Here is a 12813-nt window from a genome sequence, read left to right as displayed (position 1 = left end):
TAAGGTCTGCACAGAACTAGGTAAGATGGCCTTTAGCTATTCCGCTCCCTTTTCCTGGAATACACTGCACTCTAAATTGAAACTGGGAAATCTGATTACTATTGATGAATTTAAAACGTAAATGAAAGACCTAGAAGCAGAGTCAATCGGGAGCTGTCTGTGTTTCTGATTATTTTCACTTTAACGTTGGCTTCAAACACTTGATTTTAATGTGTTTTGTATGATATTATGCTATGTATTTATTTTGCATTTGTTTTATGTTGTGGCGTCTGAAACTTTAATGTATGTTTAAATGCTGCTGTCTTGTCCAGGTCTCTCTTGCAAAAGAGATTCGTAATCTCAATGAGTACTACCTGGTTAAATAAAGGTTAAAGGGACTGTTTGTAACTTTTTAAGCGTATAAATGTACCGAGTCGGGACACATGCTCGCTCGCGTGTGGCTGTAGTCTCTGCTCCGCTGCCTGCTTGCCTTCACGTACACGTTCTTGCTGTCTCGCTCCACCTCTAAACGTGAACGCGCGCTCACTCCACACTGCAGAAGAGTTAGTTTAGCTCTGAGAATATCTAGTGAATGCACAGTGGACGTTTGTGCAGAAATTACTGCTGCAGCTCCTCCAGACCAACAGAGGTTTCTCGTGTCTTGTGGAGTGACGGGGCTCTGCAGCGAGAAACGTTATCGTCTCCGACCAAAACTCAGGTGTGTCCCTGCTTTCTCCGGCTGCGGTCGGGAGGTGATAACGTTACTCGCTGCGGAGCCCCGCTGCTTCCTGGAGGCTGAGGCAGGAAAAGCCAATGCTAGGATCAGCAGTGATTCATGGAGAGACCTTCGTCTGGTCAGCTAACATTACTGCCAAGCAGGTGAAATATTGAGTGATATTGAGGTTTCAGCTGACGTGTGTCACCTCACTGTTTTGAGCAATGCTCGTTCATGTCTATTTAGAGCGAGCAAGCGCGAGCCCGACGCTGACTTTCGTTGACTTAACGGCAACAGGTGTCGCTGTTAACAAACATTTCTGAAAGTTACAAATAGTCCCTTTAAGTTATCTTTCCTATCCAATTGTGCCTTGTATGTTAGAAGTATTGAGTTTAGATTACAATGCCTTAATGTTTGTAAATGAAATAAAAAATTAAAAAAATAAAAACTCCATAACCCACAATGCATCACAATCATTTTTTTTAGTGACGTATGGGAGCTCGCGCCGGCCGCGCCAGGCAAAGGGGGGGAAAAAGGACGTCGTTGCGCACGCGCGACATTTATGTTGTTGTTTGTGGCGGTAAGATGGCGGCGCTCGGAGACACCTCAGCTCCGGGGGTGAACGGGTTAATACAACAATTCACAGCAATAACAGGTAAAAATAACATCTTATTTCACCTTTTATCTATTAAATAGTAACTGGTTATCCAACAGGAACAGCTCCCTTGTCCAACAAACCACGAAATGAGTGCGTAGAGAAGAAAAACGGACGTTAAGTCTCAACTGGCCCCGACGCTGTCAATGCTGTAGAGAGGAGGGAAAAGACCAGCCAGTTATCTGATAAACTACAGAGAAACACTCCCAAACGACACCATTAAACCACCCGATTTTAATCATATCTCCCACAGACACTTATAAACACCTTATGTTCTTTATAGTGTTCATTAAAGACACTATCTTGCCCGACTAGAGCAGATTTGATGCTCTTTTATCCATGTTTGATAATGTGGAATGGACGTCGGTTAGTGCAACATTCTCCTTCTTCTTCATCAGCAGCCAGCTTCACGTTGAGTGTGCTACTCTTCACTCTCATGACTGTGACTGCTAACCTGATGAGCTCACTCACTCTGTCTGTCTGCCGACTGCTCATTCAGAGGTGCTCAATAGTTTATGTGTGCTTTGACACGATGGACAGTGTTTCAGTTTTAAGTTATTTAACGGGAGAAGAGAAGGAGAGTCAGTGGCTGCTGCTGCTTGCTGGACTTGGAAAGTGAAACAGACATGCGCAGTAGAGGCGCAGGAGAGATCTGTTGTAGCCAAACGGTGCTAAAGACTAAAGTTAACCCTCTTATCTAGTGTTTCCTCACATGCACACTATTTACATAGTTTTATGCATTGGGTCGATTCATGATCTTGTGACATTTAAGTCGTATTCTGGTGTTTTTTGCAGTCTATTTGTAGCCTATGAATCATAGCCTATAACGTTACTTGAGCTACATTACTGTGTCTACTATTTCCTTTAGCATTTAGAACCGGATGCATTTTTTTCCTATAAACTTTCAGGCAGTTGTTTGGCTATATAAAGTATATATCAGTACAGTGTTGCAGTGCAACTTGCAAAGACTTATTGGTGATCCATCACAGTGAACAGCAATATGAAGTTACACTGCTGTTGCATTTCATAGCATGGAAAGCTTCATTTTGCATTTTACACTAACGTTAAATATGATGTTCACATTGACAAGCCTGTTTTCAACAGTGTGCAAGTATGCATGCATTGTCACAAAAGAGTCAAATGAATAAAAACGTGTGGCCCTCTGAAAGGCAAGTTCTTTATGTATAAGTGACATGTAGTAAACAGGTTAAAACATACATTAGTATGATTACTGTCTACTATTTCCTTAAGCATTTAGAACCGGATGCATATTTCCCTACGTAAACTTTCAAGCAGTTGTTTGGCTTTCATTCATATAACAGTACAGTGTTGCAGTGCAACTTGCAAAGACTTGTTGGTTAATGCATCACAGTGAACAGCACCTCTGCCTTTTTATGAAGTTGCACTGCATTTCATAGGACCCCAAAGTTGTAAAGCTTCATTTTGTATTTTACACTAACTACATTTTTAGAAAACAATGCTAAATATGATGTTCACAGCCTGTTTTCAACAGTGTGCAAGTTTGCATGCATTGTCACAAAAGAGTCAAATGAATAAAAACGTGTGGCCCTCTGAAAGGCAAGTTCTCTATGTATAAGTGACACGTAAAACATCAGTAACACAGCTCTTCTGTCGTATATTATATTGAATTAATCCATTTAAAGTGTCATACTAATGTATGCTTTATGTTTTAATTTGAAGTTACACTGTTGGTGCATTTCATAGGACCCCATAGTTGGAAAGTTTCATTTTGCATTTTACACTAACTAAATTTTGACGCTAAATATGATGTTCACATTGACAAGCCTGTTTTCAACAGCATGCAAGTATGCATGCATTGTCACAAAAGAGTCAAATTTAATAAAAACCCTCTGAAAGGCAAGTTCTCTGTGTATAAGTGACATGTAGTAAACAGGTTAAAACATAAAGCATACATTAGTATGACACTTTAAATAGATTAATTCAATATACGACAGGAGAGTTGTGTTACTGATGTTTTACATGCGGCATGCCATCAGTTTTAATGTTTGGCACATTTTAAATGTTACTATATATACATTACATTTCTAATATTTACAGATGTATCATCGCTGTAGATGTGTGCAGTTAAGTATCAAGAAATTGCAGCAGAGAATTGACGAAGATACTGTATTTATAACGTTACTTGAGCTACATTACTGTGTCTACTATTTCCTTAAGCATTTAGAACCGGATGCATTTTTTCCTACGTAAACTTTCAGGCAGTTGTTTGGCTTTCATTCATATAACAGTGCAGTGTTGCAGTGCAACTTGCAAAGACTTGTTGGTGATCCATCACAGTGACCAGCATCTCTGCCTTTTATGAAGTTACACTGTTGTTTCATTTCATGGGATCCCATAGTTGCAAAGCTTCATTTTGCATTTTTACACTAACTAAATTTTCTGCAGGACAGATAATAATGCACACAGTGCACTTTCATAGACTAAGCTACTGGAGTTACCTTGCACTATACTCATTTTTAACAGTCTCTCTGCACTATATTCACTTTTTTAACAGTTTTCTTCATCTCCTTGTATTTTTATATCTGGTACATTTTTTTGTACTTTGTACTTTGCACTACTAACGTTTTTACTGCCTCCTTATTAACACGTTTTGCAATATGGAACTGTGATGCTGGAAACTTGAATTTCCCTCGGGATCAATAAAGTTACTATCTATCTATCTATCTATCTATCTATCTATCTATCTATTTATCTAAATATGATGTTCACATTGACAAGCCTGTTTTCAACAGTGTGCAAGTATGCATGCATTGTCACAAACGAGTCAAATGAATAAAAACTTGTGGCCCTCTGAAAGGCAAGTTCTCTATGTATAAGTGACATGTAGTAAACAGGTTAAAACATAAAGCATACATTAGTAGGACACTTTAAATAGATTAATTCAATATACGACAGGAGAGCTGTGTTACTGATGTTTTACATGTGGCATGCCATCAGTTTTAATGTTTGGCACATTTTAAATGTTACCATATACACATTACATTTCTAACGTTTACAGATGTATTATTGCTGTAGATGTGTGCATTTAAGTATCAAGAAATTTCAGCAGAGAATTGACAAAGATACTGTATTTGTGGTAATTTAGAAACATTGTCCCCATTACAGTTTTCCCCCTGAGAGCACTGGCTTTTTTAAGTTGTTTTTAAAAAAAAATAATAATAACTTGGAATGATTCTTTAATAATAATAACAAATAAAATAATAATAAATAAAATATCTTTGTTTATATATAAAAATCACAAATCAACCAATATATTATCAGATTTTTTTTAAACTCCGATGAACTGAAATATTGATATCGATGTCAATGTATTGGTCAGGCTCTAATCACAACATAGTAAAATGAATTGAAGCCTTGGGCAAGTAATCAAAAGGCAAAAATGATGGGATGCTTTGAAAAAGTAAAGTTAATCGTAATGTGTACATGATGTGTAGTAAACAAGGTACAACATACAAAAATCAATATAGTCCATTAAATAGGTTATTTCAATATAAAACAAATATTTTACCGATGATCTACAGTTTTCCATCATAGATGAATTGTTCCACGACTAACATGGATAATGGGATTTTTGTGCATTAAAGTTTTATCCATAATGTTTTTCAACATCAACATCGCCTATGTCTAACACTCTTTTAGGAGCCACAGAGAGTGTAGGACAACATATGCTGGAAGCATGCAACAACAACCTGGAGATGGCAGTGACCATGTTTCTGGACGGAGGCGGGATTGCAGAGGAGCCCAGCACCAGCTCCAGTTCAGCAGCTTCAAGCAGCAGAGCTCCCCCTTCAGAGTAAGCTCATATTTTTCTTCACAAACTTATACATACAACATCATTTCTTTCCCAGTTTAAAGTAGTTGTTGTTGTTGTTGTGAGCTGGGAGGAGAATTTGGGGTTCAGAGAGCACTGCTGTGATTTTTTTTTGCTGCTGGGTGACATAACAAAATAAGAGTGTATCTTTCTAACTTGATTGATACCAGATGTTTCGCTCTAGTTTGCTTTGCCTCTTAGATTAATACTGTATATATTTCCTTATGTCTCAGTGAAGTACGAGCACCCATTCCCCAGAAGCAGGACATATTGGTGGAACCTGAACCGTTGTTTGGAGGTATTATACTTTTCTTATTTGACCTGACAGATGTTAAACTACATTGTTGATTCCGGCTGTGCTGTTTCAGTCATCTGACATTTGATGTGTCTGTCACACATGCAGTACCAAAGCGAAGAAGACCTGCTCGATCTATATTTGATGGTTTCCGAGACTTCCAAACAGAAACAAGTGAGTAAATTCAAGCTTTCCAAGCTTAAAGAATGTGGCCGGTAGTGAATGTGATATAGTTTAATGCTGCGTAGTTACAAGCAATAAGACAATCTGTCACTTTTCTCTGTGTCCCGACCTTTTTCCCTGTGTCTTAACCTCCTGTAAAGACTCTGAATGTTTTTCTTTTCCTAGTTCGCCAGGAACAGGAGCTGCGTAACGGTGGAACTGTGGATAAGAAACTGAGCACCCTGGCAGACCTTTTCCGTCCTCCCATTGAGCTCATGCACAAAGGCAGCTTTGAGACGGTGAGGAGTCAATCACCGGACACTTTGAACCGCACGTCTTTATTCAGTTTGTGTGAACTTTCAGTGAAATTTCAGATGGTGACTGTGTAGCTCACAGGTGGGAAACCAGGCCTGGCATGTATGGAAGGGTAGGAGTATGCAGGTTGTCATTTTTGATGGATCCATTTTCCCTCTCTGGTTGAACGTGCACTCACAGTATTTGTGTAAACAGCTGTTTAAAATGAAAACCTGCATACCCACCATGACACGTGATCACATGATGTAGATGGTTATGATTGTTCTCCATAAAGAGACACATGTTTACTTCATGAATTTTGCAAAAAAATGTTTACAAAAGCACGCACATCCAGACGATAGATACTAGCTGCTGGACAGAAGAACATGTAAAAGATGGAAAAAACTATAAATGTGTGCGGACATCATGAATTTTATCATTTGTCTTCCATCAAGCTGTAGCTTTACCAAATATGCCCTTTTGCTCTTCACCCAGACTGCAATCATATCGCTCATTAATTGACTAAATCCATCTTGATTTCCTGTGTTTTTTGTACTTACAGGCAAAAGACTGCGGACAACTGGAGAACAAGTGGCTAATGATCAACATTCAAAATGTTCAAGACTTTGCCTGCCAGTGCCTGAATAGGGATGTTTGGAGTAATGACGCAGTGAAGACCATCATCAGAGAACATTTCATATTCTGGCAGGTATGTAGTTTCAAATACCCGAGGGTCATCACATGTGGTCTGTGATGCTTTCATCCATCCATCCATCCATTCATCCATCCATCCATTTTCCTCCGCTTATCTGGGGCCGGGTCGCAGCGGCAGCAGGCTTAGAAGGGAATGCCAGACATCGCTCTCCCCAGCAATGTTTTCCAGCTCTTCCGGGGGCACCCCGAGGCATTCCCAGGCTAGACGAGATCTAAAATCTCTCCAGCCTGTTCGGGTCTACCCCGGGGCCTCTTACCAGTTGGCCGTGCCCGGAAAACCTCCAAAGGGAGGTGTCTAGGAGGCATCCTGATCAGATGCCCGAACCACCTCAGATGTCCCCTTACAACGCGAAGGAGCAGCGGCTCTACTCCGAGCTCCCTCCAGATGTCTGAGCTCCTCACCCTATCTCTAAGACTGAGCCCAGCCATCCTACGAAGGAAACTCATTTCAGCCGCTCGTATCCGCGATCTCATTCTTTTGGGTACTACCCAAAGCTCATGACCATAGGTGTGGGTTGGAACGTAGATGCACTGGTAAATCAAGAGCTTTACTCCTTCTTCACCACAACGGTACAATGCCCGCATAACTACAGACGCCGCACCAAACCACCTGTCCATCTCCCGCTCCATTTTACCCTCACTCGAGAACAAGACCCCGAGTTACTTGAACTCCCTCGCTTGGGGCAGTAACTCACTCTCAACCTGGAGGGCGTAGTCCACCGTTTTCCAGCCTGTGATACTTTCATGCTCCTGCAAACTTTTTATTGAAGTCTTTGCAAGGCTCCAGCTGCTAAACTCATTTGATGGGAAGGTCGAGTACACAATGATGCTGTAGTACCCACTTCTTCTTCTACTGCAGAAAAAGCGTTGCAAATATCACATGAAATCCCACCTTGTCCTGAAGTCCAAGTCTCATTATCCTAATATTCATATACATGTAGGGCTGCAACTAATGATTATTTTCTTGATTAATCGATTAGTTGTTTGGTCTAGAAAATGACAGAAAATTATGAAAAATGGTGATCAGTGTTTCCCAAAGCCCAAGATGACGTCCTCAAATGTCTTGTTTTGTCCACAACTCAAAGATATTCAGTTACCTGTCATACAGGAGTAAAGAGACCAGAAAATATTCACATTTAAGAAGCTGGAATCGGAGAACTTTTACTTTTTTTTTCTTAAAAAATGAGTCAAAACAATTAATCGATTATCAAAATAGTTGGCGATTAATTTAATAGTTGATAAATAACCGATTAATCGTTGCAGATCTACATATGACAAATTCATTTAGTCAGTGATGCAAAAACGGAGATCATCGACAGTACAACAACAGAAATGGCACATAAAGTAGTGCGTTAATGGTGCAAAAGCACATGAAATCCCACTTTGTCCTGAAGTTTCGTTATCCTAATATTCACATACATGTCACTCAATTCAAGTATATCTGGTGTGAGGTTCATGTCTGTTCTGCATTTTCTTTCATTGCAGGTATATCATGATAGTGAAGAGGGACAAAGATACATCCAATTCTATAAGCTGAACAAGTTCCCATATATTTCCATCCTCGATCCCCGCACAGGTGAGTGCTTATGGAAAGTTACTAGTCACAGCATTATCCACAGCTCTGATTCTTGATCTTCACAGCATATCTCTCCTGCATGCTTAAACCATTCAGAAGACCACACAACAGCATTAGAAGAAGTAATTTAAAAGCAGCATCCTTGAATAATGGTGCGTGACTGAGAAAGAGATCCCTGTATGATTAAGTGATGGGATCAATACAGGCCAACAATAGGTCTTTCACTAAATAAATAATGAAGATAAATGAACTGCATTGTCATCTGTGTAACCATATAAACAGTACAATTATCGCTGTTTACATCTGCAAAGCAGTTCTAAATCGATGCAGCTGAACATATCTGCTTTTTTGCTGCTTAAATGTTCTATAAATTTGATTTTGTCATTGACCTGTGCTGTTCAAAACATGCTCTCTTCAGGTCAGAAAATGGTGGAGTGGAATCAGCTGGACGTGGCATCGTTCCTGGAGCAGACGACTGGCTTCCTGGCGGAGCACGGGCAACTCGACGGGCCGTCCTGTCACGCACCCCCTGCCAAACGAGCTCGCTCTGTGGGTCCCTCATCTCATGTGTCGCCTCTAATTCTCAATCTTTTTTCCGCTCTAATAAGAGCTCTCTTTCTGTTGGAATGTCACAACTCAGAATTATTTATCAATTGTAGAGCTCTTTCTCTATTATCTGGAATTATATAACATGATAGAACTTCATTGTTGTCTCTTCCTCATCCTAAAGGTTGCATTAGATATAAAGATAATATTTTTGGGAACTTATTACACTGTACTACCAGCATGAAAAGTGAACGTTTCTATCTGCTTGGTCATCAATCTTTTATTACTGATTTGCATGTGTCTTATCCTCTGAAAGCACCGTTAATCACCCCCCAAAGATTGTCCTATTATCATCAGTATTGACCAATACACAGCCATGGCTAGTGTGTTAAGTCATAACACATTTTTGTGTTATTTTACTCGGCTCTTTGACTTGTTTTCTACAGCTGCACGCTCTGTTTTCTGTTCTAGGAGAGTCTGATTGATGCCAGTGAAGACAGTCAGCTGGAGGCAGCGATCCGAGCCTCCCTACAGGAGACCCACTACGAGTCCTCAAACGCCCCCGAACCTCCCGATTCCCCCCGATCAGACGACGAATCAGACGCGGAGCCTTTCTCTGACAGCGAGGGTCCCATCTCTGTCGATGGCTCAGACAGCGAAACGCCGGCACCCCACGAAGAGAAAAGTTTTATCAGCAAACACCCTCCGCTCCCTCCCGCCACTGCGGCCCAGCAGCGTCTACATCCCGATAGTTCCACTTCTTCCCACAGAAAGTCTCCATACAAAGAAAACAACCACAGTCACAAGAAGGAGGAGAGCAAAAAGAACCACCTGGAGCCCTCAGCTGCAGGTCCTCGTCATCCTCAGCCTGAAGCAGATTCTGGAGGTAACCACTGTCCCCCAGCGGCCGAAAGCGCTGGACCTTCCAAAACTACCGAATCCTGTGACGTTGACTGTCCTGACGACAACGGTACGCCAACGTGTCATTCTAAATCTCAAACAGTTATGATGACGGTCATGATATGTGCGAGTTTGAAAGATACTTACCACCATGTTTTTCTTTTCACATAGGTCCCAAAGCCAGGTTGATGCTCCGTTACCCTGACGGACAGAGAGAGCAAATTTCCTTGTCTTCTAAAGCAAAACTTTTGGTGAGAACACACCACAATAACTCAATTTTAGGAGAAACATTTTCGGAAAAAACGATTCTTTGCTTTGTTGCAGAGTCCGATGAGAAGATCGGTACCACTCTAATGTCTGTAGAATAAGTATGGAGCCGGAGCCGAGAGGCGATTAGCTTAGCTTATCATAAAATCTGGAAGCAAACAGTTAACCTGGTTCTGTCCAAAGGTAAAATCTGCCTGCCAGCACCTCTAAAGCTCACTAATTAACAATTTTTTTTAATCCTTGTAAAACGACAAATCACCATTTTAAGAGGGGTTATGTGTCAAACTATTTTTGGCCTGCAGCACTTGCCAGACTCCGGGAAGTTACTGCTTCTGGCCAAGAAATAAATCCTGCCCAGAACTCCCCACAAAGCTTTTATACAGATGAAACAAACAACATATAATGTGTTAATTAGTGAGCTTCAGCGGTGTTGATTCTTTCATTTGTTATGCTAAGCTAAGCTCACCAGCTGCTGGCTCCAGCTTCGTATGTAATGTTCAGACGTGAGAGTGGCATCTATCTCGTCATCTAACTCTTGGCAACAAAGCGAAAACGCGTATATATCCCAAAATATCCAACATTTGCTTTAAAGGAACAGTGTGTAACATTTCGGTGAGCGGAGGGGTACTCAGTTGGTTGCAATCTGCAACCACACCACTAGATGTCGCCGAATCCTACACACTGTCCCTTTAATGTAAAATAAATGTAAGCATTTCCTCTTCATGCCCAGTGAACTGTGAATATTATCACATGAATACTGATTGTTCCGTAAAATGTCTCACCTTTTGGTATATTCCTCTTTCTCGTCAAGGCCCTGGTAAGACATGTCCAGTCCAAAGGTTACCCCAATGAACGCTTCGAACTCGTCACCAACTTTCCCAGAAGGAAGCTGGCCCACTTGGACTATGACATCACGCTGCAGGAGGCGGGGCTTTGTCCACAGGAGACTGTATTTGTTCAAGAGAGGAACTAGCCTTGTCAGACACACTCACTTTTTGCTTGTCTGTATCTCTCTGATAGACCCTTTCACCAATGATCTGGGACGATGTCACTGGCCTTGATCCCATAACCTTCAGTTCTCCTGGAATTAGGCCCCGTTTTGCCAAGACAACTGTTAGTGGATGGACTACTCTCCCCCCCCCCCCCCCCCCCCCACACTCCACTAGTCTGAATACTGACGTCTCCACTGACAGCCTAACCCCATTGTAGTACTCTACAATTGGCCAGTAAGGTTGTCGGATGCCGGCACTTCAATTTTTTAACGTGTTATATTCTTTTCTGATGCAGGCTTCATTTTGTTCTGAACACTGAGGCACGTCAGGATAGAATATATATACGATAACTCCTATTCAAATAAAAAAAAATAATGGATCACTGATTGATGATGCGGCACCAGGGACTTGTACAAAAAGACTTTTACCTCCCAATAAGGATGTTAAATGTCAGAGTTTATTTTCTTGCTCTTCTTGTCATTGTCTGTACCTGGGGACAGGTAAAGGGAGGCTCATTCTTGTTTATTTTGACCTGAATTTGGTCTCTCACACGGTCATTGTTTGAACAATTGTAATTATTTGGAAGGCAGGGGCACTAAGAGAAAAGGTCCGGAAATTACAAGTCAAGAAAAATGTGTCGGACATCTGTTGACGCACTTGTGTAGATCGGAGAGGATTTGGGTTGATCTACACATTTTTACTCCAGTTTCTATTGGTTAATTAGAGACTAGTAGATTGTTTTTGGATTTCAACTTTTGATACAGAAGGGAATGAATGAATGAAGGGTGGTACATCTCATCAGTCGGACCTACACTGTACAGAGATGGCTTAGAGAGACTGATATTTAGCCGTAGTCATTGTTTCCTTTCTTTTTTATATGCTGCCAAGAAAATATGCTGATGTTGAAATATAACCACCAAAACCAAGGGAGATTCTGCTTGGTCTTTTGTCACATTTTAAATGAACTTCACAGGCATGATGTGATGAGACAAATATCATAGGTTACAACGCAAACCAATATTAAAGGTTATATTAATAACTTTTTTTATCTAGACGAATAATTAAAAAAATAAAAAAATAATACATCCACAGGGCTTTTAGAAAGGTGCCGAATAAAAGTATGGCTTTTCCTTAAAAATAATTATTATGATTGTGAATTAATCTTTTTAAAAACTTTGACGGGTCCAAAATGAATGTTTTGTTTATCTCTGTGGAAGATATCTGACGTTGGGTTCCCACTTCTAACAAGGCTTGTGAGCCAATAGTAAAACAACGATAAATCTAGTGGCTGAATGTTATTCAATTTGATCAATTGCAACTTTAAAATGAATATAGAATTTTTTTTTTATGAAAAGAGAAAAGCAGAAACTCTTGAATCAACTGCAACAACTTAGAAAGCTAATGAGTATTACTCTGTTGTGAAGATTTGTGTCAGTATGCAACGAGCTAACCCTCTGTCCCTGCTGACTTTATCCGATCAAAGTAAGGCACATTTTGCAACTTCATATGATGTTTTATTGTTAATACAAGCCAGGGTTTCAAAGACTGACAATGTTGGTACCAGCTTTATAAAGTTGAGAGAACCACCACAGGGTTCCTCCTTTGTGACAGGATCTGGAGTGATGAGGTCTGGAGCTCATGAGCCTTTTAATAAAATACCATGAGGGTTTTTAATAAGCTAACATGTGGACAGCTGGTGGCAGTAATGTGCCTTAAATCACAACAATGCTTCAATAAATAAGGTGAGGAAGAAAAAGACCACCAGCCAGTGTAATTAATGAGGGTTTTAAAATATTTAAATTAGCTTTACAAATGTTTTATGAAGTAGGAAATTAATGTTTGTTCAGCCCTAAGGGTGTTTTTTT

The 12813-nt window shown here is 40.4% G+C and overlaps 1 protein-coding gene across 1 annotated transcript; it reads left to right on the top strand.

Moving 5' to 3' along the window:
• The first annotated feature begins 1206 nt into the window (after positions 1-1206).
• Positions 1207-11878, top strand: ubxn7 (UBX domain protein 7). The gene is made up of 11 exons (XM_037788186.1): positions 1207-1349; positions 5031-5184; positions 5436-5500; positions 5606-5671; positions 5846-5958; positions 6516-6662; positions 8153-8243; positions 8662-8792; positions 9261-9759; positions 9861-9940; positions 10768-11878. The coding sequence occupies exons 1-11, from the start codon at positions 1280-1282 to the stop codon at positions 10927-10929; spliced, it is 1578 nt and encodes a 525-aa protein (XP_037644114.1). The 5' UTR covers positions 1207-1279; the 3' UTR covers positions 10930-11878.
• Positions 11879-12813: the final 935 nt, after the last annotated feature.

Source organism: Sebastes umbrosus, chromosome 12, assembly GCF_015220745.1.
Source record: "Sebastes umbrosus isolate fSebUmb1 chromosome 12, fSebUmb1.pri, whole genome shotgun sequence".
Lineage (NCBI taxonomy): Eukaryota > Metazoa > Chordata > Actinopteri > Perciformes > Sebastidae > Sebastes > Sebastes umbrosus.
Note: the sequence above shows the minus strand (reverse complement) of the source record. Positions and strands in the feature narration are given on the sequence as shown.